The 25340-nt window shown below is 36.9% G+C and overlaps 1 protein-coding gene across 1 annotated transcript; it reads left to right on the plus strand.

The window, feature by feature from the left end:
* Positions 1–12806: 12806 nt before the first annotated feature.
* LOC127877591 (uncharacterized) lies at positions 12807–21850 on the plus strand. The gene is made up of 3 exons (XM_052423607.1): positions 12807–13840; positions 17260–17508; positions 19661–21850. The coding sequence occupies exons 1-3, from the start codon at positions 13767–13769 to the stop codon at positions 21174–21176; spliced, it is 1839 nt and encodes a 612-aa protein (XP_052279567.1). The 5' UTR covers positions 12807–13766; the 3' UTR covers positions 21177–21850.
* Positions 21851–25340: the final 3490 nt, after the last annotated feature.

The following is a 25340-nucleotide window of genomic DNA, read 5'->3' on the forward strand; positions in this document are numbered from 1 at the left end:
GGTTCGGTTGAAGTCTTGCGAATAGGGTCGCGACTTTACTACGATATGTAAGAATCTACTGCGACTGTACTACGAATGATGCAGAAAGGTCACGACTAAGCCAGGACCTCACCGAACGCATCCATGAATAAGGCGGCCGCGTCAATAGATCCAAATCGCGAGAATCTTAGCGGGCTCGCATCTCAATCGGGATGTAGCCGTGAGAGTCTTGATCTAAATCGCGAGAATCGTAGCGGGCTCGCAACTCACTCGGGGTGAGCTCGTGAGAGTCTTGACAAAGTCGTAGCTGATTCGTAGACATGCAGATCACCGATTTCCAGATTGAGTCACGAATTACCTACGATTCCATTACGACGCACAGGACAAGAATGCACTACGACGCTGTTACGAGTCAACTGCGATTAAATTCAGTCTTGGAGGTCCTGGCCAAATTTAAAACATGTTTAAAATCTGGCCACGATTTTTCGGAAGCTCACGAGTTGCATGAATCACTTACGACCGGCCCACGACTTGCTACGAATGAGTAAGGACCTTCGCCGATTGAGCTACGAATGTCCCCGACCACAAAATATTGGAAATCGGGACAAATCAAGGGGAATCGGGTCGTAGTGGAATACCCCTATAACCCAAGTTACTCAATCCACCCATGAAAATCCTATCAACAGTGATACAAAAGGTGCAACACCTTAAGCCCTTAGGACTTAAATATATACATAAACTGCTGTGCATGTGGTGAGAATATTAGTAGAGTTAATTTTTTTATTGATTCTCCACTAAAGTAGCAAATTAGGATGTGGGTCGAGCTTAAAATTAAATGTTGCACTTACCAGCTAAAACCAACTTTTTATGAAAGTTCAATGCATGTATAACATTGAAAACATACTGGTTCTTCTAACTTTTTACCCGATTTCTGTTCACTTATGTTGAAATTAAGTCACCCTTAACTCAGCATGGTTGTATTTGATTTAACGACTGATTAATATTATCACAACAATCATTAAAATGTTATATGATTTGATGCTCCGTTAGACATTTTGAATGAAATATTAAAGTTCCATCCGGAGTGTGAAAAATGTGCTGGAAAAAAATACGTCTTATTGATCAGGTGTATGTATTCCAAAAAAAAGATATATATCAATCCAATGTGAATTAGTTAATCAAACTACTGTACCAGTGTTCCTTACTGGGATTATAGTACAATTAAGTAGGGATAAAGTTTGTAATATATCTCTATACAATTAAGAGTAAATAAATGGCAAGAGATGGTAACTGTATCTGTTTATTTCATTCTACAAGACACAAAATTATGTTTGATTTTGAACATGAACATAAACACATGTTAACAGTTCGAACACATTTGACCAATCGATTATATGTCTGAATAAGAAATGTTTGTACAGTTTTTGTACAATTTTTAATAAACAGAGCATTCAATGTCATTTTGGTCATGGGAACGTATCTGTTCTAGACGTGTGTTAATGTTTATAATGTTAATGTTTGTATGCAAAATATAAGCTCACAAAACAGTGTGAGAATAAACAATAACTTTCAAACATTAGGTAAAACAACATATCCTTCAAATGTTTTGTGTTAATTACTACACCACGTGCAAAATACCGAGCATTGAGTCCTATTTAATCGTGGTAACGTATCCGTTTTCTACATGTGTCAGCAATAACAATATGGTTTTATGGTATTTAATAGAAATCAACAGTAATGATAAAAATAGTAATGTGACAGTGATAGTCAAAATGTTATATGTTTTATATGTATATTACAAAACTTAAACATAAACATGCATGTACGCAACGAATGTTATTATTTTGCTGTATTGTACATGGTATGGAATGGAAGTAAATTGTGTTAATTTTTACATACAAATAAATACTGACAAAACGCAGAAGGAACGTTGACAATAACTTTAAAACACTTTCAAACAACACATGTGTCTGTTTATGCGTGTGAACGACTACATTGCACGTAAAACATCGATCACAATGTCATTTTCAATTTCAGTAACGTATCTGCTGCGTCTTAGTCCTCTTGTGTGTAGAATACGAATTTGATATTCTTCTCGTGTGTTGATGCCCATTCATAGAACTCGCTGGCATCTTGTATCGACACCTTAAAACTTGGTTTGTATATATTTACATAATCTTTTTAAGCCTGAAGTGTATTTTGTGTTTTAGTCGTTAATTGTTGATAATTTTCAATTTGAGTGTTTTGAAAGCGAATAATTGTATTTTTATGTTCCGATTAATTTGGCCTTAAATCATTAGAATGGTTTAATGATTTTAATTAAACAAAATTATCAGATTTTAATTAAACAAAATTATCATGGGTATACAAATTTACTCCGTACACACTGTTTGTTCTATATAAAATGTAAATATTACATAAAGTAATATCGTAAGTACTAGTACGTGTCTTAATATTTGTATATTAATTTGTTAAAGCGTTTGATACCGGTATCACGTTTTTAAAATCAATGTTTAATAATGTTGATATCAAATATAGGTTTATTTTTTATCACTTTTATATAATAGATCTACATATTGTGTTTTGTGAAGCACCATCGAATATTATTATACATAATTAGATAGGGGATTTATCAAATTAAAAAAAATCCACTTTTTCTTATCGCGTTGTATCTCGGCCCTTGGTTTTGCCATGCTGTCTGAAATGATGGATATCTAAATACTACATAGGTCTACCTTTTTAACACAGGCTACATGAAAAAAGTTATTTGTTATATTAAACTATGATATTTTATCATAACGAAACATTTTTATTCAAAATTTAAAAGCATATTTCACCTATAGCTCCTAAATATAATCACGTATCGTTTTAAAACAGATACGTTACCAGAAAAACAGATACGTTACCAAGAATGTCAAAGAGTTCTACAATATATGTCATCAAATAGCAACAAAATATAATTCTATGATATAAAGAGTAAAATATTTAATGTATGTCATAGCTATTTTCCCACGAAATTTGCAAACATCTCCACTTACCCTTATTTTCCAGAGCCTCTAATATTTTGTTTTTCTTTCTTTAAACAAAAATGGTGGAAAAACGCCGTCCAGCGATGTTGCTTGATACATGACGCCATCAGCTATATGACACCATTTGGTTATCGCGCAGAATACCAATTAAATCTCATTTAGCGAAAATCGGTAACGTATCTGTTCGTAACGTATCTGTTTGCCCAAAACTAAACTACATCAGATGCGTCATTTATATTTCTCAGTGAGAAAGGATGGTAACGTATCTTTTCCGTTTTAAAGAAAACTACACGTCGCCTTACCTTAATGAAGGCATCATTGCTTTTCAATGTTATTGGTAACAGTATTAATGTCTAGATGATGAAATATAATGTTTTGTGATTAAAAAAGGCAGTTTTAATAATCAAACGGGCTATACTATTGTTATTCAAGTAGCTATGAAATTTGTAAATGTTCAATGGTTCAGGGACATGGTTTTCAACATGAATATTTTCAAAAATAAAATATTCTTACAGAATTTGATGTATACACTAAGTTATTTGAACTTTATTTATACTTTTGATGGAGTTTTTTCATCTCATAATTTTCGGGAAAGTGATATATAACCAAACGCAGTATGTGCTGCGGTGGTTGGGGGACATTGAAAAAAACGTTTTAATAGCAACTTTACATGCTGGAATTATTGTAAAAAACGCACACGAAACATCATTTATTGTATGTTTTAAGTACGTAATGACACTCTCGTGAAATACACAGCAGCAAACATGTTTTCCAGCACCATCACAGGAAATTATACACGTGGGACAGAAATTACTCCTAATTTACTACTTTAGTGGAGAATCAATGAAAAACAGGATAAAAGCAGAAAAAAAACACGTGAACTAAGGACGGAACACTGATGTAGACAGCGCAGATTTAAATTCAGGGATCGTATCAGCGCTGACTACATAAGATGAAAGTGTGTTCCATTGTACAACTGTTCTTGGAAAGAATGAAAATTTGTGATAATCAACTGTACTTGGTGGTATTTGTTATGCCATGTGATGGTGATGGCGTGTGTGTCTATTGTATGGTGGAGTGAGATAGTGTAGGGGATTGACGTCAACATGATTATATACTATTTTATAGAACATAATGAGCCTAGCTTGTTGTGTTATTGATTGCAAGGTATTCCAAATCAAATCCCCAATTATATTTGTGACTGTGCCAGGGGTCTTGCTGTAATTATTCGTTACAAATCTGGCGGCTTGACGCTGAACATTTTCAATTTTATCAATATCCTTTTGATGGTAAGGGTCCCACACACTAGCGCAATATTCCAATGATGGTCTAACAATGCTATTATATGCCGATGCCTTAGTTTCCATTTTAGAAGAATGAATGTTTCGTTTTAAGAATCATAAGCTCTGACTTGCTTAACTACTAATTTTATTTACATGGGGTGACACATTTAAAGTTGAGCTTACTTCAACGCCAAGATATGATGCTTGGTTTACAACAGACAGAGGTTGATTGTGAAGAGTGTAAGCTGTTTTTACTGGGTAACATGCATGATATGTATGTTAAAAGACATCTTCCATTTCTGCTCCCACAATGATAGACTATCAAGATCTCTCTGAAACTGAATAGTGTAAGCCAAAGTTTTTATGGATCTGTACATGGCACAGTCATCAGCAAATAGACGGACGCTTGACTTCACAGACGAAGGTAGATCATTTATGTAGAGACGAAACAGAAGAGTCCCAAGAACTGATCCCTGGGGTACACCAGAAATTACATGGTGGAAGTTGTCCCATCTACAATAACCTGTTGACTACGGTTTCCAAGAAAAGCTTTAATCCAAGAATGTGTAGTGCCCGTGATTCCATAATGGGCTAGTTTCAGCAGCAATCTACCGTGATGAACAACACCAAAGCTTTGCTAAAATCCATGATGGCAACATCCATCTGGTCTCTCTGCATGGTAGAAGCTAAGTCATGGATAAAACCCACAAGTTGGGTTTCGCAAGACTGCCGGACACGAAAACCATGTTGGTTGTCCACCAAGATATTATAGTTGTCAAGATGGTTTAAGATGTTACTAACAACGATATGTTCCAGCAATTTACAGGCAATACATGTTATTGAGACTGGTCTATAATTACTAGCTTGGTACTTTTCATCATTTTTAAAAATAGGAGTTGCAAAAGCCATGGACTAATCAGAAGGGACAGAACCAGGAATAAATTAAGTGATTTGTTAAAAATAATTGTAAAAATAGTAGCGATTTCATTTGCACATTCCCGTAAGATTCTGGGTTTGATTTGATCTTGCCCTGCGGCCTTGTAAGTGTTCAGTTTGAGGAGTTTCTTAACACCATTTACCGTAATATTAATTGATGGCATGTTTCACTGAAACAAAAGTAGGCGTACAAAATGAGTTTCTTGTTCTAAAAAATAAATTATCAGATCTTATCACTTACACATGTTCAAATGGTTCCGCCTATGTGTAAATAAAATACATAAGAGTGGTTCAGTTTAACACTTGGAGCAGATACAAGAAAATCAAAGATCTATGAATAATCGTGTTTATTGATAGATCTCTGAGTATATTGTCGTTTGTTGTTGCGAGAGGCTACTTACGAGTCAACGTGGGACAGAGGCTATGTGGGATGAAGGTATGTGGGAAGAGTAAATGTGGGAAGAGGCTATGTTACCTACGACGAGTCAACGTGGGACAGAGGCTATGTGGGATGAAGGTATGTGGGAAGAGTCAATGTGGGAAGAGGCTATGTTACTTACGACGAGTCAACGTGGGACAGAGGCTATGTGGGAAGAGTCAATGTTGGAAGAGGCTATGTCGGATGAAGCTATGTGGGAAGAGGCTTTGTGGGATGAAGGTATGTGGGAAGAGGCTATATGGGATGAAGCTATGTGTGAAGAGTAAATGTGGGAAGAGGCTATGTCGGATGAAGCTATGAGGGAAGAGTCAATGTGGGAAGAGGCTATTCGGGGAGAATATTATGTGGACAGAGTCTAGGTGGGTGTAGTTATACAAACGGGTATTGTAGGATACCGAAGAACATGCAATCACACACCAAGCTGATTTGTGGAACTCTCGTCGAAAAACACAACAACATAATCACATACATTAAGTAAAAATGTCAGATTCACACATAAAATAAACATACCGTTATGTTTTATTCCTAGCTGTATTAAGTACAACGCAATCATATATGATCAACATATCCTACTATAGAGTGTTTGAAAAGACGTTGCACAATGTCTGCTAGTATATAATCGTTTGTAAAAGTACGATCTGGTAAATTTATCCTAGATTAAAGCATGATAAAGTTGGTTAGATATAAGATCCTAGCACGTTTGTAACAACCATGTACGAGACTCCACGCCAAAAAGCCACTATATTATTCGTGATTTTCGTGATATTCTGAACAGTCTCCATCAGAATCTAATTATTTTAGAGCGACGACTATCACTTCTAGCTCATCATGGACAACAAACTGTGACGTTCTAATCACGTCCTGAGGGTTAATAGCCGAGATTACTTTTACTTTAAATAGTACACTGTTGATTGCTTTGACTTGGAAACGATGTATTATCTGTGGCGACCTTCGTTGTAACCCTTGGTACATCTCATCTCATCTACGCATGTGGTCCCATCTGGGACATATGCCGCCAACCAGCTTCATCCAGGCGTCTCAGTTCTGGGCGAGTCTCTCCAGCTGCCCCCATGTTTGGCCTATCTGCTTAGCATCTGCGTCCAGGTCATGGCGCCAGGTGTTTCTAGGCCGACCTCTCTTCCTTTTCCCTTGGGGGTTCCATGTGAGAGATTGCCTTGTCGTATTGGATGAAGGCTTGCGAAGGGTGTGACCTATCCACCGCCAACGTCTCTGAAGGATGTCTTCTTCAACTGGCTGCTAGTTTGTTCTTCTCCATAAGTTTTCGTTGGAGATCTTGTCTGGCCAGCGGATCTTTAGGATCTTTCTGAGGCAGGTGTTGATAAAGACCTGTATTTTCTTTATGGTGGTGACTGTGGTTCTCCAGGTCTCTGCTCCATAGAGAAGTGGTGGCTTCACGATGGTATTTAAGAGCCTATTCTTGGTGGTGATGCCGATTGCGCTGGTTCCCATTTGTTCTTCAGCTGATGGCAGGCTGCTTGTGCTTTACCGATACGGGTTCTGACATCTGCATCCGTTCCTCCCTGGTTGTCCAGAATGCTGCCGAGATAGGTGAAGCTGTCCACCTCCTCCAGCGCCTCGCCATGTATGTATGTATTTCTTTTGACCTTGCAGTCAAGGCTAAACCATGAAAGTGCAAGCACTTATTTCCAATGGGGTCCTTTGGTTTTTGCTGAAGAGACAACAACAAGAAGAGACAGTATTGGGATACAAGGAATCCGAGTGCGATACCCTAGCTCTTTGCGAATAGATCCCTTGGTTCTTTTACGTGCTCAGTGTATAGCACCGATACACGCGAGAATTACCTGGGTTTCATACCAGTACATCTCTAGTTGGGTGGGAAACACTTGAAGCATTTCTGACATTTCCAGTGCCCGGGCCGTGCCATGGACTGTGATGGGTGTGTTGTTGGATGCGTTGGCCATGAACACCTTGCTCTTCCCTCTGTTGATGGTGAGTTATCCGCTACCATGTTTGACTTTTTCTGCATCTGTTGTTGGGTGTGTGAGAGAAGAGCCGAATCATCGGCAAAGTCGAGGTCTTCCAACTGTTTCTAGAGTGTCCACTGAATTCTATTCCGCTTCTGCTCCGTTGATGTCATCATTACCCAGTCTATGGCCAGCAGGAACAGAACGGTGAGAGTGAGCAGCCTTGCCTCACACCGGTTATCACTTCAAAGACATCCTTGATCTGTCTGCCATGAACGATTCTGCAGGTCATTCCCTCATAAGACTTCCTGATGATGTTGGTGATCTTTTCTGGCACTCCGTAGTGCTTCAGAATTCTCCAGAGAGACTCTCGGTCAACGCTGTCGAACGCCTTTTCATAGTCAATGAAGTTGACATACAACGGCGAATTCTACTCCAGGGATTGTTCCAGAATGATGCACAGGGTTGCGATCTGATACGTGCACGATCTCTCCTTTCGGAAGCCTGCTTGTTGGTCACGAAGATGCGGGTCTACTGCGTCTTTCATTCGGTTCAACAGGATGCGACTAAACACCTTTCCTGGGATGGACAACAGTGTGATTCCTCGGTAGTTGGAGCGGGAGCTGAGGTCGCCTTTCTTGGGAAGCTTGATGAGGTAACCCTCTTTCCACTCTGTTGGAATTTCTTCTTCTTTCCATATCTTGCTGAAGAGTCGGTATAGTAGCTCCACACTGGTCTCCACGTCAGCCTTAAGCGCTTCTGTCGGTATACTGTCAGGTCCTGCAGATTTGCCGTGCTTCAATTGCTTGATGGCGCTGCTGATCTCTTCCTTTGTGGGAGTGCAGCATTAGATTAACAGATCGATGGTAGCTGGCAGAATCTCCGGTGTGTTCGCAGGAGCTGGCCGGTTAAGTAGCTCCTGGAAGTGCTCAATCCACCTCTTCTTCTACCCTTCGTCATCTGTTTTTACTCCTCCATTTCTGTCCCTTACTGGCCTCTCTGGCTTGGCAAACTTTCCTGCTAATCTCTTGGTGATGGAGTACAGATCTTTAGTTCTGTTCTGATAGGCCGCCTCTCCCGCCTCTGTTGCAAGCGTCTCTAGGTATTTCCGCTTGTCTGCTCTAATACTTCGCTTGGCACTCCTATTTGTTTCGATGTATTCTTCTTGTGCTTTGACTTTTGCGGCTCGTGTTCTGCTGTTATTTAAACTTCTTTTCTCATCTATCCGCAACTTTCTGAAGCGTATCTGCTGATATCCACTCCTTGTGGGTGTAGGACTTGGAGCCCAGTACTTATTGACATGTTGATCAACCCTGGGTATAATAGCTGCGAATTCTTCGATCTGATTAATGTGAGTCCCCTTCACAATGTCGTCTTTCACCGACTTGTCTCTACCAGGACATAATCTAACGCAATCAAGAAAGAAACTCTCTGGTGCAATCACAGCAAGTTTTCATAATTTAGTCCACAAGCAATCAGTTCTTACATGATATAATAAACACAAGGCTGTATACTTTTTTTATTCATCTATTTTTGATAAAAAAAACAACACCATCTGTATTCAATTTCACAGCCTCAATTTGCAGACGGCAGAAAAGGGAAGTAACTTTTATTTTAAACATACTGGGTTACCTCCCTTACCTGGGTTGTCTCAAAGCGACGCTACATGGAGCTCATTTCAGACAATTTGTATCAACGTTAACATAAGACGTACGTTTCTGTTTATTTGTTGGTTATTTTGCCTTATATATGATCATGCATTTATCGAATATGTGTGTATTTCGCCATTTCGCCTTCACGACTGTTAGGTCTATACTTATTCTATAAAAATACATGTTATATTTAGGGAGGTTATATATACAGAGTGTTTTAGTAATTTACTATGTGCGATATAATAGATTTACGAGTTTGTTGATGATTCCCTATAAATGTGTACATTTTAATTATTTACTTGCGAAATAATTATATATATAACAATGTGTGTATGATTTTATCCTTTTATGTTATAAAACGTCCATTTGTTTTGTATTGTTTATGTTTAAACATTTACCTACATACCATGCCTGTATAAACTCACATTAACAGTTGCAACACTTTTTATAGAGGGATATAACGTGCACAAATCAACATTTTGTAAGAGGTACACATGGTCATAATGTATCAATGCTTACAGCCCAGAATTTATTACATTTTTACTCAATTTATTATTTTTCCTTTCAAATGAAAACCGGTGGGTGCAAAGAAGTTTCGTCAATAATTACTAGACTTCATTTAGTGATAAATGTTGTTCGGTTACACACAATGAAAGTGATATATCGTTTCTTAAACATATTCTATTTATGCATTGATCTTATTGTGAATAGACCCTAAATAGGCAAACAAATGGTATTTACGGCAAGTATATCATTTACAAAGTGCCGGGCACGGTCGATTTCAAACCATTGTTTCTTGGGCTTTAAATCACCGATTTGTGTTTAGATAATTGTTTAGAAATCATTGAAACTGTTAGTTACTTTTGACTGGTCCCTTTCACTACAAAACAGAACATATGTTTGTAACATTAAAGCATTTATCTTTTTTAAGTAAATAATATTATTGTTTTTTGTGTGATAGTATTATTCTTTGGGGATGTTTTGATGTGCCAATGTTGCGGTTGTGAGTAAAAGTGAAGCCAAACGATGGGTACGCTTCTATGTGAGGCATAAGCTTATAGGACTTTACAGTATTTATAGAAGTAACGGGAAAATTGACAACAGTAACTGTATGTTTTGATTTTATTGAAAAATTCGAAGACGTTCGCTGTGTTGGGGATAAGAGTTTGTGTGTTTTTGTTTGGAAAAAATAATCTGAAGAAAACAAGTAAAAATATATATCGATTTGTTCCTGAACTTTGTGAAATAAGGTACTCTTCAACTACAAACTAGTTGTGCATGTCTATTTTTTAAATCAAGAATAAAGTGATCTATGTTAATTCAAATTCAAAGTCAACACAACTGTATTGTATTACAACGTAAAAGAGACGCCATTATTTCTAATATAAATGACAAAAAAGAGTAACAGTGATAAATTGTCTGCCTTGAAGGAAACGATATTAATTGTCTAAGAAACTATTTTTATGCTAACAGACACACGTTTTCGGACTTTTTTTTCAACGCGTGATGGGTAAATCCACTGATATTATGTCGGGGATCACGACTGTGCAATAAATGCTCAAAACCGTCATGTCGGAGAGGCTGAAGCGTTCGGTCGGTGCCATATGTATATGTTGCAATATGTAAGTATACGCATGTAATACTCATGTCAAATAAACGCAATAAACAGGAAAATTTGCTCCATTCATGCTCCCTGAAATGCCAATGATTCAGAAAAAATGTAGTTTTGTAACTCTGGAACTTCAGGTCATTTTGTTATGAGGTCTAGAAAACATGCTATCTTACGAATATTGAGACGTAGAATGTGCAAATTCATAATCCTACAGTCTCACAAGTGTACTGTTTTACTAATGAGTTCGCTTTGCATATTTACGGAACAAGTTACTGTATCTGAAAATGCAGAAAAACACCCAATTACATTTGACAACTATTATTATTGTATGAACTAAGTTAATAAATATTATACAATACACATGCTTTTTTCCGATTGAACAAGTATTTGGTAGATCACTTCGATTTACATACTACTGGCGCTAGGTGATTTTCCGATACTGTCGGACAAGATATTGTATCGTATATGACGACAACAGACGATTCCAATTGCAATTTTTGGTATGTGGGTTAAACTTGTTGAATAATGAAACCAGATTAATACCTCTTATAAATGAATTACATATAAGCGGATTAACACATAATAGCTTACACATTCCGCACTTCTTATTAAAAGGTATACAGCTTCATGAATGTCATTTTTCTTAAATGGTGACCCACAAACAAAATGCTGATTCAATGTTATTTTTATTACTTTGCGATTTATTCATACAACCACTTCTTAGTGCTATACCACTCCTCCACAACAATTAAGTAATAAATGTTACTACAACAATAAGCAACAAAAGTCATCATATCCTTGAACCTTAATGAAAAGCACATTTTGCAATTTGAGCGTTCGCTGATCTCGTATAACCGAAGGAATAATGAAGTTTAAATATACCATTGAATGCAATTACTGTATCGGTTTACCCGTATTATAAATAACGAAAGTGGTTATTTGTACAATTGGACGTTTTCAAACGAATGGATTTTTTGAAGTGCACGAAATTCGACTAAGACAAATCGAACTATCATTAAAGGTTGTTACGATATAGCATTACTATTTATTACGATGTAATCTTGTGTGAACATTTGCTGTCAGCCCCTACATCGAAATGTAACTACTGTCCAACATGCCCGATTTGTAACAAAGTACTTCAATTATTATTGCTCCGCCTTATCAAGATATTAGTACACGTTAAAATTACGCTTAAACTGTTCTTGTTTAAAATGCATATCGATTTTAATGGTCAATATGCGCACGCAAAATTAAAGACGCGTGCGAGATACCCTTGAAAACAATCACTTTACTTAAGCAATCACAATTTGAATGAGGATGTACAACATTAATATTTCTTCGGAAACGAATAGATCAACAATATTCACCCGATTCTTGTAAACTCAATTGCCCAAGCACTCTTAAATAATTAACTTGCTAGACTCGCGAAAGTAAGGACGAAATTTGAATTATAACTTCAATTTCCAGCTATGTATTTGTTACTGAAGATTTTACATTTCGGTGTGCTCTTGTTTGGTAGTGTTGGGAAAGGGGATCCGGAGTATCCCACCTGTCCGGTATGTTGACATCAAACCAAACTGACGTGCCTCTGTTTTGGAACGGGGATCCAACCCTGGTCGTCTAGGTGACAGGCGCGATACTCACAACTTCGCTTACTGGACAGCCCGTTATAATAGCATCAATAATATAGAACTCAGAAGTGTTTTTTCGTAATTAATGGGTAATAATTATGCAGTGGCAGCGTTCGCGCAAATTCATATTATATTCTCATACAATAAGCAGCTGCTTATTAAACTGTCGGAAATTTATGCCAGTATTATTTACCCATTGTCAATAAATACATTCAATGAACATTAACCTGATCGAGCCATAATTAATAGTGTTAAATCCGATTGTCCGATTAGGGTGTATTACACCTAAAATGTGGCGTATTAGTTTACAATGTGACAAACTGGCTTAACCTTTTTGCAGTTACTGTGAAAAAAATATTGTAAAGATATGATCAGCTTACTGAAGGGATACGCGTTCATTGTCAATATAAGCATGCGTTGAAATCGATGGTTATCTTTATCGAATACATATATATAACAAAGAACACTAGTAGTTCATTCAATGTTTCACGTTTATGGGTGTTGTAACATGATTGACTTTTGCTCGCGAATGAACGCACGGAAATTAGTATAGTCGTGGAAATAAAAGATGCTGTTGTCTTGAAGGATAATAAAATTCAAGAGTTTGCGATGGATTGGTGGACTTTTCAAAGGGAACCGATGTTTGTCGATATTCATTGTAAATTGTGATGGAGCTGAGCGATGAACAATGTTGCTTATTTCCTCGTGCTTCAAAGACATAGGGTAGCTTACGTTGTTGCTAGACGCTAATAATTGTTAGAAAATTAATGAGTGTAATGCATCCTTTCTTTTGTATAAGCGGATATTGCTTCCCATCGATCAATTGTCGAAATACAAAGTAAAATGTGCGTGAACAAACGTTAATGTATTGAGGAATTGAAAATAGCCTTCAATCTGTAAAAAAGGAAACATGATTATTATAAAGTACTTGACTCCGATATATTGATGAAATAAAAAAGAATTGAAAGGAACGATAAAAACAGCTTAAAAGTGAACTCGAATGACCAGAGAATTGTGGGAAAACGGGTCAACTAAAATATTTGTGTATTAATACAGGATTAAAACATTTGTTTGAAAATATTCTTTGCTATCAATACAACTAATCGATCGCGTATAAGTGTTTTCCCTAGCTAATTCTGTATCCATTTATATGAGTAAATCATGTGGACACTATTGCAAATGCGCTGAATGAAATTTGATGTAAACATAGAAATATGAATATGCTTTAATAAGATTTGCGGCAATAAAATATAACCAATATGTGCTACCCCAGTCGAGAAACGAGCATTGACGAATTTCTCGCGGAAATGGTGGAACTTTTAAATTGCTACAAGTAAGTACCGTACATTGCGGTTGGATATAACATTTGGAGATAGTGTTTAATGAACTTTAATGAATGTAAATATACCGGTACTATATATTTAAATGCTAACTGAATTCTTATCAATCTAAATATAAGATATATTTAAATAAACAGTCAACAGGAAGTCGTACGTATTAGCAGGTAAAGAAGCCAATGTGATAGGTGTTATTATTATTTTTTTTTTTTTTTGAATTTTAAAACATTTTTTTTTCTAAAAAATATTTTCGAAATGATACCCAAAAAGCTATGGGTAGTCCATTGATTTGTGTTTAGAGAAATTTCAGCGAAATATCCAATCTGATCAATTATAGACTTAGAATAAGAAAAAAAATGTCGGTTGTGTAAAATTTGTCAGCGTATTTATCTTGCATCGCATTAATATTTTGCACGTTTTCTTGGTATTTTGTTATGGCGCAAAGTGTTTGATATGCAATGGATCATTAACTGGTAATCTTTTGTGACTCGCACGCACACATCTTTCCCGTTTTAAGGCAATCACATACTTTTCACTTTCAACAGGTAGCCATGTTTTGTGAAAAAAACAACAACGAGAAAATGACATACATGTGTAGACTATTTTTTGAACAATGAAAACAGATATAGAATGATGTAATAATTGTTACATCTGTTTAAAAGGTTTGACATTATGAAGTCACTATGTTTCTGTGAAACACATTATGAAGTCACTATGAATATGTTAACCTCAACCATGTGCAATTGTCACAAAACATGTGTATTTTCTGTCTATTAAAATGTATTTATCTTGGAATGATAAATATTTTGTATTAACTTCAAACGCCCGTTGATATTGTATATGAGTGTTAATGAGTTAAAATTCTAAACTTAAACAATAAATATATGTTCTGTTAAGTTCTGTTCTGTAACCAGTGAGGTGCTATTCTTTACAGATGTTTAAAGGGTATGAAAAATATTAGCATGCAATGCTTTATCGTACGTATTACCGGTATCTTTATTAAAAACCATTCGTCAATTAAAATCGCATCTCTATATCAGTTAATGTGAAAAGTGGCATCTATAAATTCATTTCACATTCCGTCGGGATCATCGCTCTGTAAGTTTGATCCTTGAATATTCCAACAGGATAAACCTGGATTTTCTTTGAGGCTAATCCAGAGGAAGTCGGAGTCAAAATTGCTTGCGGTACATCAATAAAATCAATAGCACGGTTTCATTTACTAATGACCGCCCTATATCAAGCACGTATTCCGTAATACCGGGTGGATTGTACATTAGAAGGCGGGTTTTAAAAAAGCTGCTAAATCTATAGACATAATCGATTAGGCAAATACTTGTGATTTCATTGAAATTGATATTTTCTTGCAATGACGCTAATGTGTCAAATTAAGAATTGTTTTTAATGACGACGAAGGCGATGTTAAGCCAATTGCTACTATAGCTGCTGCTACTCCTGATGTTGAATCGATTACGATCTTCACTTCTGCCTGCTGCTTTACTATACTTGCTTATTAAAAATCTTGATCATCGAATGATATCTTTTGATTCATAATGTTTACTTTGCGTTATCAATTAATACAGTTTTAGAAGCAATTATTTGATAAACAAGTAATTGGACCTAGTTCTTTGGTTTTCATACGGTAACTGTCGCGGTATAACCCGCGTTCATTTTTAAGGCCACGTATTGAATCATATCATTTTATCGCCGTCATCTTTTGCAAAGACGTCGCACTAATTCGTTGACTCTCTTTACTTCTCATTTAAGCCTCGATTGATTCCACATTAAAAACAGTAGATTCCAATTATTGATATGTTATCAACAACAAGGCTTTAGTTTGCTTTATGTGTGTAGCCAATCAATGTCATATTTCATAAACTTTCCCATATCTTTCGTCACAGTTGAAATGTCGGGATTAAGGCAACGTTTTCTCACGTTTGCTTTTGTATTAAGTAATAATGCACCATATAGCAAACTCGCAGCAAACATACTGCTTTACATATTTATTTTGTTCAAAAGGCACTTCATATTCCATATAAGGGATTCGATACTACTGATTTGCTTGGCCTTTTTTAATAACGTACCATAAAATGCACTTGTACATTTAAGATGAATTAAAACATTAAACGCTGTTCGGTTTACGAGTGTTTGCATAACATTCGACTATTTTATCGCTTTGATGGTATAATGTTTATTTTCGATTAGTCGCCTTATATTAGTAATTATGCATTATTTGTAAACTTAGAGCTGATCATTCATAAATTAAAACAAATGTGACAATGCCAAAGGAACAAGATTTACCAAATAAGTTCTTTGAATTTAATTAAATTTGAAAGCAAGTGCTCAATATACGCTACAGATTTACTGCATTATACCTGAATCCATTTCCAGTTATTGAGCGTTTACAATTTGTAATTGTTAATATAACCTAGACCCTACTTGTCCCTAATTTAATTCCACTCTAGATCTGCATTAAAGCTGTCTTCAAACAAAATTGCAGTGCAATACCTCCATCCGTACTAACATTCTCGAGCGGTAATTATTGTGCATGTTTGGTAACCGTGAGCTTGGTCGCATAGGCCCCAATTTCAATCTCTGGCTAGACAAGCCTATAATCTACATACACGTAAAATTTCAGGACAAAATCCCCATCAAAACTGATGTTATTTAAAGCTATAGTGACGTTGGCCTCTAATTACAAGAAGGGGTATACCCGTGCTAAACGTTCACCACAGTTACAGGTCTTTATTGGGGACAGTTCATGAAGACCCTGAACATATTTATTACGTTTTTTCTATATGTAGTCAATATAGAAATATCCAGGAGTTGCATCCAAACTACATGTATAACCAGAATAAGTACAAAATGGAGCTTAATTCGGCTAAGTTGTAGATCATGATATGGAATCTGGTCAGAACGACAATGTTACACAAAAATCTCTCACTTTTGAGATCACTCTTAGCGAGTTGGATGCCTTGATTTTGTCATTTTAGCGGGTTTGGAGCGCGCCAAAAACGACAACTCGCTGAACGGCTCATACACGTGCCAAAACGACTATTTTGCCATTCGTCGTTATTTTGTGTTGAGCAATACGACAATATAAAATGCGCCAAGACGCCAAAAGATAGGCGCAAAAACGAGACATTTATGTGTCGTGCAGTCGTTCTTGCGTCTAAATACTATGTCTTGTCGCCTTAGCGCCTCTGATAAGTTGTTCTGGCGTGTAGGTGGGTGCGAAAATCGCGGATACACAAACACGAAAAGAATATTCATTGTCGTAATTAAGGCGCGTACTTTTGTCTTTCTTGCGTGCATTCGTGTTCGCATCCTTCAACACGCAACACCGATATGGAAGATATCAGCCACCATTATCACTGCAGTTTCATATATTTTAAATGGTATTTTGTTTTTTCAGCCATGACCGCGGGATTAAGACAATGGCAGATCCTGATTGGCTGGAAGTGGTCGGTCATCCTACAATTCCTCACGTGCAGTCGCTGCGCGCGCCGCCCGCCCAGGTGGCGCTTCATACTTCGAAAGAACAGTTGATAGGTCTTACGTCACAGAAAGTCAGCAGACGGTACTTAGAAAAGTTGCAAAAAGAGCGGGAAAGGAACCAGGAAGTGCTAACCGAATGCGTGGAACATCTTCCCATGGTTATAAGGTAAGAGTCCACGTGTTTAGCTTCTCGTCTTGTAAAGAAAACACTGATGTCATACAAACAGTATTACCGGTATATTAGCATGGAAAAATGACAGATTTATTCAACTACGAAATATCTCAAGTTTGAACTTAAATGCAGTTCAAGCTTAATTGACATGACGCCTTATCAGTGATCGCTCCGCCCACTTAATCACGTGGCTCAGCGGGAAGAAAACCTAGACAAGCTAACATCAAAATGGCTTCTTTGCCTATAGACTGCATATAGATTTACGCGATATTCCGGATGATTTTATGGACTTGTTTAACACCATATTACACTTGTAAAGGGGTTGATGCCATTTAGTTATTCTGCTAATGCAAAAAAAATATACGATTAAAGAGAACAAACTTGCTTGCGCGCTTACCGAAATCGAACCCGTTATTACGTGTAATGGTGGTATTTGCAATAAATTAACACTTCACCGGTATTTACCCGTGTTATTAACAAAATTATTACCGAAACATTCCCCCCTACCCGTGTATTTGACACGAAATAGCGATTTATAACTGGGAATTCGGTGACGTTTTACGCGCTTTCTGACGCCGGGTGGGTACCTCAATCCCACATGTTATTCCGTATAAAGGTGATATTAATCATATTAAAAATTGCTTATGGGACATTTATCAATCACTTTAATTTAAAGCGCAAAAACAACACAGTAAGTTTGGACATTGTCTGATAACAAATTAGCGTTGTACGAAATGGATTACGGTCAGGCTATTATAAATCAATAAGGCTACCAATATCAGACGCTCGCGCAGGTACCGACTTCCCCGAAGTTACCGCATTTATTGGTTAACTAATATCAGTAATAATAACTCTTTTACAATAGCATTTATCGATACGTCTTTATTAAAATAATAACAAAATGGTTTTCACTTGTTTCTGACACACACAGAAACGCGATTTTAACGGGGATTTCGTAAAGTTACACGAATTGGGTACCAAAATTCTCAATTATTTTACATGCACACGTGACATAATACATACTTAATCATGCTTAGTTATTGCTTATATGACATTTCAAGTTTGTGAAATACATTAATGTGCTATAAAGGGGATCTCGGTAATTCTTGAAGCTTCCACTCGCTCTTGTCAAGACCGCATTGCCGCGTTGGAAATGGTATAAATTTAATTCATCTAACTTATCTTTCTGGATACCAAATGTCAGGGTTGCATTAACCCTTTTTACACCGTTTTTGCCATATTTCATTTCCGTTTTTTAATCCGAACAAAATAAACGAAACTCGTTTAAAAAAGAGATCTAGGCATTCGAGCTCCTAGTGTGGATTAAAAGCGTTTATTGGTGACACCACATGAGTGCAAATGTGTAGATACCGTTAATAAGATAATATATCACATGTCACCTTCAAATAACATGTATGATGTCAATTAAGTGCATTACTATCAGAGTAATAAAACACAGCATGAATTAGGCTTATGCTGGGTTTTATTTCTCTTTAAGTAATGCAGATGATCCTCGCTTCTGACCTAGTAACTGATAAAACTATTTATAAAAAAGTGAAATATTATGTGATAATCAGATCGATAACATAAACTATTTAAATCTGCTAGTATATCCGATAAAAATATATTATAATTGTCTTTGACAGTGTTGACGTTCAGTTGTTCGTGGTGACGACCGCATGTATCAAACATCTCTTACACTTCTCAAGATCTCTTTTCGGCTTTGGAAACGATATAAATTAAATGTCACCAACTAATCTTTCAGGATATCGATTGTCCGAGTTACATAATCTCCATTGACACCGTTTAACCATTTTTAATCGTTTTTTTAAAGAGGAAAACAAAAGAAACACGTTGGAATAAAAGTGAACCTAAACATGTAGCTTGTCTAGAAAATGGCGGACAGGTCGTTGCTAACGAGTGCGCCCGATTAATCGATCGCTGATTGGTGGATCAATTCTAGTGGGCGGAGCGATCATACATAAGGCGTCATGTCAATTAATCGTACTAGAAAGGTACGTTGGTATGTATTATTATATCGTGTAGGCTCTGGTAAGCGGTCAAGAAAGTCATAAATCTAACACATAATAAAGTAATAAAGGCTTACCACGGGTTTATGGTTCATTATCGTTTATCTGTGTTACAGACGGGTGGAAGAGGCGGAGAGGGATGTACCCCGCCAACAGAATCGTTTCCACGCGCGGCCAACAAAGGCCAATGAGGCGAAGAACCCCTTCTGGCAAGAAAACATGGACGAGTGGATGAAACCCGAGCACCTTGATCCGATTCCGTCGCCGCGCTCGAAATTCCGCCAACGCTTTAACGAGATCACGAAGCCGTCTACAGGCAGATCTCAGGAGCGACGGAAAACGGCGTCGCACGCCTCCTCCGACAGTGCCGCAGACAGCACAATATTGAATAAGGAGTTCGTCCATTATAACGGCTTTCAGGGTAGCCAAGAGACGGACGTCAATAATCTCAAGTACAAGTTTGGCAAGAAGAAATCTCACTCAGCCATCGACGCATCACGCCCGCCACAGTTTAACCCCAAAGGTTTCGGCAGCGTCTACGACGCGATTGAATTTGAACGGCGGTACAAGAAAGTCTACGACTCCAATCAGAACGTGCATTTCGTGCACTCGAATTTCCTCACTGGACAGAGGATATTTAAACGTTCTAGACTGCCGCCCATAGGCCATATCCAGTCTCCAGAAGCCGACGGTGTGAACGGCCGTGACATATTTGCCATTATGTCTGTCCAAAAATACAATCATCCCAACGAAGCACTGCAAAATCGCGGACCAATGACGTCACCAAAAACTCAGCGGAAGACCGTACATTCCAGATTTCCATCTCCTCCATCAACAAAGTTGAAACATCGTTTAGAGATTTCTCAGCAAATTGATGTACCCGTCGGATTCGTTCCGGGTACCGTTAAATCAACCGGAAACACTCCCTTCGATGGAGTAAACGGTCAACAAAGTGATATTTTTACCAAAGATGGGGCTTACAAACTTCCGCTATGGTCATGCGAGGGTGATAGCGCCATCGGGACACTGACCGAAGAAACGAGCCAGTCCGAAGAAACCGGAAACAAGTATGCGCTCTCCGCCACAAGCAAGCGAACAAACACTACGCACGTCACCGATGACTCAATCGCTAAACGAAAGATAGGGAAAAAGAACAGCGGAGAGCGAACTATAGAAAAGGATGACCACGACGACCAAAGCATTCCTGATCAGGACGCTGAACCGTTCAATATTTCCGTTCACGTTGCAATTAAGCAAAAAGAGAACGGGGCAAGTGGTGGGGACGACTTCGAAAGTTTACGCATGCGCTCAAGACAACTTCCAGTTTTCAACTTCCCAGATTACATTGAACCGAAAGTCGGTAATTCCGAAGAAGGAACACCGCGACGCAATGAAAGAAATGAAGAAAGGGTTATTTATCCATCCATGTCGCCATACGACAATACTGTGATTAAAGAAAATGGTGATAAAGTTATAAAAGCAACTAATATCTCGATTGCCACTAATCAGTATGGATTTATCACACATAAGGTCCAGTACCCGGAAAGGTTCGTTCTAAACGACTCGTTAGTCGAGGAAGACGAAGGAGAAGAAGACGACAGTAATGATGACGTCGCAGACGACACATTGTAGAATAAAAGACTGAAGCTTACACAACTTAAATCATAGTTGTTAGATTTGAAGGTTCAGTTTTCGGCATAGAATACGTGTACAAGCAGGAATATTTTTGACATTTTCTTACTGAATGCACGGGCAACGAAACTAGGAAGCCGATAAGATAACGATTGAAACTTCTGATAATCGCTGTTTCATTTTAATGTGCACTTTTTGGCACACAATCTGGAATGACTTGAGTATTTTATGACATGTTTAATAACAGAGGTGACAATTATGTATACAATTAAACCAGCTCTGTGTAGACAAATATATGCGCATGAGAGAGACACTATTGGTTAACGATACAATTGTGCGTACAGATAATAGAACATGATCTCAGAACATGACATTTACATATGTAATCATATTGGCCACACATTTACATAATAACGCACTGTCTATCTCGGCACAATATTTTTTATTTTAAGTCATTTATTTATGCGTATTTGCATATGTTAAGCAATGTTTGATTCCGGAGTTACACACATCAAGTAAGGAGTCAGATTTATATAAAACTGGATTTGCATAAATGATGTAGTATTACCGGTACATTTATTTATATGAGCGTTACGTCTTTATTGACGAAAGGAATAGTTATTTATAGTGTTGTTGACTTTTTTATGTTTATTTATAAAAAAAATTCCATGGAGTGCCAAATTTGCTTAGTTCGTCACCTGAAACCCCAAATCCAGTCTACGCAACTCGGAATAGCAGTTTGAACAATCCACCAACTTTGTCTTACAATAAATTTGCATCATCAATTGTTGTGAAATAACATAAACTTTCTTCAAAAACTTAACAATCTGCTCAAGAAGTAATACAAATACCTCCAATCCTGTCGCTGATAAGCAAATTGATAAACAAGTTTTGTTTAAGTCAGAGCATACACGTAAGGAAATAACAAAGTTTTGACAGCATAACGCGCAATACAGGAGTCCCCTGCCGGTCGGGTGTAAACCGCAACCAATTAAAAATAAGCGTTCTTACTGCTATCTATTTGTACACCTGTATTGCTTTACGATGAAATCAAATGTACATTATTTAAGCACATCAATGTTGACTTTATATTTTCAAACTTTCATCCACAATTGAACTCTGGTGAAAAAAGCTGTGCATATAACCGTCCCAGTGCTATTTATTGTATATCAAATTTCATGATTTTATGTAATGTACCTTTACTAAATTGCACAACAATATGTGCGGACGGACGGGCTGAGAAGCGAATAGACATGACGGTCGGAGGGTAGGGTGAAACCGGTAGGGGACTAATTATTACAGCATTTCAGCAACTATCCATTGCCTTCCGAATTTGCTTTACACCTGTCTATTCTTCAGATGATTCGACCACTTATTTGACATCGTAGAGCTCAGTAAAATGTGCAAATTAAATGGACACGTTAAGTTAAGAATTTATACAAACGTTTATGTGGATCAGTAGATATTCGGTGTACTGAAGAAGTATACCTTAAAATAAGCATTGGTTAACATTTGTTCGACCTATTACTCCCCTAAGGCAATAACAAGAACTATAAGTCAACTAAATATGATTAATTACCCCATATACCACTGTAACCGACCCACAGAGAGACCGACAAAGCGATTCCTTAATAACCCCGCTACTTGTTGGTATAGTAACAAGAGGGCCAAGATGGCCCTAGTTTGCTCACCTGAGAGGAGTCGGTTCATTCAATCTTTACCAAATATCAAACTTTACCTAGATATTGTCCAGACAAACATCCTGGTCAACTTTCATCATTATTGAACTAAAACTCTGGCGCATGGAGTGTTTTTATTTTTGTAAGATTTGACCTGGTTACCTATATTTTGAGTTGACCCCCCTAACCAAACATGAAACTTTGCTTACAAAAATAAATATGACCAAGATTCATAAAATCTGAAACAAAATTGTGACCTCTAGAGTGTTTGCAAGGATTTTGTATAATATAATCAAAATTTGGACAGTCTAAGGGCAATAATTATTATAGGTTATTAGACGTTTCACAGTACACTACGGAGATATATTTGGACGAGCACACAGTTTGACGTCATATTGGACGAGCCGTTAAGCGAGTCCAATATGACTTCAAACTGTGTGCGAGTCCAAATATATCACGTATTGTACAGTTTAAACGTCTAATAAGCTTTTTATTCTATATCCCTTTCTCCAGCTCTTTGTTTCATTTTAATTTTGATTTTAAAATGCTTTAATTGAATCTATACTATTTTCCACAGGTGGAAGTAACGTATCCTGGATAGTATATTCAAATAAATATATAAAATCATGTTTAATGAGAGAAAAAATGAAAAAAAAAACGTGAACAAAAAAACCCAGAGGGTGGGGATTTTTTTTCCGCTTTTTTTATTTTTTTTCCCTCTCATTTAACGTGATTTTATATATTTATTTGAATATACTATCCAGGGTACGTTATTCCACCCGTGCTATTTTCAAGACAAGCGCCCAAGTCGATTATAGTACATTCGGATACTTTTTCTCGGTAACGGCTTTTATCGTTATAAAACAATTGCTTAGTGCACTTGTACTCAACTGTCCAATATGGAACAAGAAATATCTTTAAAAAAGATATACGGCGTAAATAGTTTAATGAATGAGATCAAGGATAGCGAATGTCTTTTTCTGTGCAGTTCTTAGCTGCATCACACGCAGTACGGGATGTTACGGGGAGTTTTCGCGGCTTATTTTACATTATAACATATTGCTGGTCATAAACCTATAGATACAAAACAGAAAACCAAAAGAAGAATGGAAGTGAAATTTAAACATATGAGTCAACCGGCCACACGAGAACAAACCTGTTTAAGTGGTCTGTCGGGCATTGCTATTTGATTCGATTATTAACAGTATCGAGAATCATCGTGCTCATGCTTAAAGTGATATTATGGGCATTTTGCACTGTTGAATTGAGCTGAAAAGAATTAACAGGTCAAAATAGTTAGTTAAAATGTGGTTACTGATCAATTATCTGCAACTCACCTTGCTACCAGTTGTTTATAAAAATATATTTTATATTCGATATTCTTACGTGACCCACCCAGTCCTGTAAGCCGAAATGATCCGTAAAACAATATTGTGTCTTTGTGTCGTATGAACAAATCTGCACTAAAACTAAATTTAGGTTCAACTCGTAAACGCATGATCAGTTGTCAAACGAAAGTACGGTTAATATTCAAATGCATTATTTTTCTCTTTCTGGTATATTGTTTTAGTATGTTGATGCTGCATTAATTACTATAAGTGTATATGAAGTAGAAACATCAAAAATAATCAACGGTTGCGATAGACACCTATAAACTGTTACATGCTCATAATATCACTTTAGTACATTAGGCAATATGGTGGAATAATTATTGTTAAATTTATTAAAAATAATATTTATCATTGTATTGTTGAAAACACATTATGAATCTATTATTGACATACCATAATTATATTGCTGAATATCTTCTTTTAACATATTTCTGGTCTAAAGAAAATTCCAGGTCACCTAGTTCACGGATAGCGTCTTTATTATATAACGATTATTTTACTGACCGCGAACTCCGGTGATGACCTGTATATAAACTCTGAATGTCCGTGACTTGACCCGAAACCTCGCGGGTTGAAATGCAATTCTTTAAAGTGAGGCCTCGCTTCCACTGCTCTTTATACTTTTACATGTTAACATGTTGACAGGAATATGGAAGTAAGTACTAAATATGAGAACATAGCCTTTTAAGTATAAACGCTTTTGCGCTGGTAATACTCTGAAAATAAAAGGTGTACGCACAAACTGTATTGATGTCGAGAATTGAGTGTAAAACTGTTCTATCTATTAAGCCTTTTCATTAGAGATAAAATTGTTTCATACAGTAAAACAGTGTTACAAAGACGCGGATATGTTTCCAATGTTCTGGTGGTATACTCAAATCAGCCAATGGAATAAATGAAGTGTATTCATTCGTACCTAGCCGCGGGAAATTGTATTTGAATTTTATTGGACACTTACAAAGGTCAAGTCAGGGTGAAAAGCTGGCTTATGCAGCTTACGCCGAAAAAATACAGACTTTTTGGATCCAATACCGGAATATATTGGACGGTCACGTGGTACATATGAAGAATGCCGATTGGATGAATTTATTGGA

Source organism: Dreissena polymorpha, chromosome 1 (genome assembly GCF_020536995.1).
Source record: "Dreissena polymorpha isolate Duluth1 chromosome 1, UMN_Dpol_1.0, whole genome shotgun sequence".
Taxonomy (NCBI): domain Eukaryota; kingdom Metazoa; phylum Mollusca; class Bivalvia; order Myida; family Dreissenidae; genus Dreissena; species Dreissena polymorpha.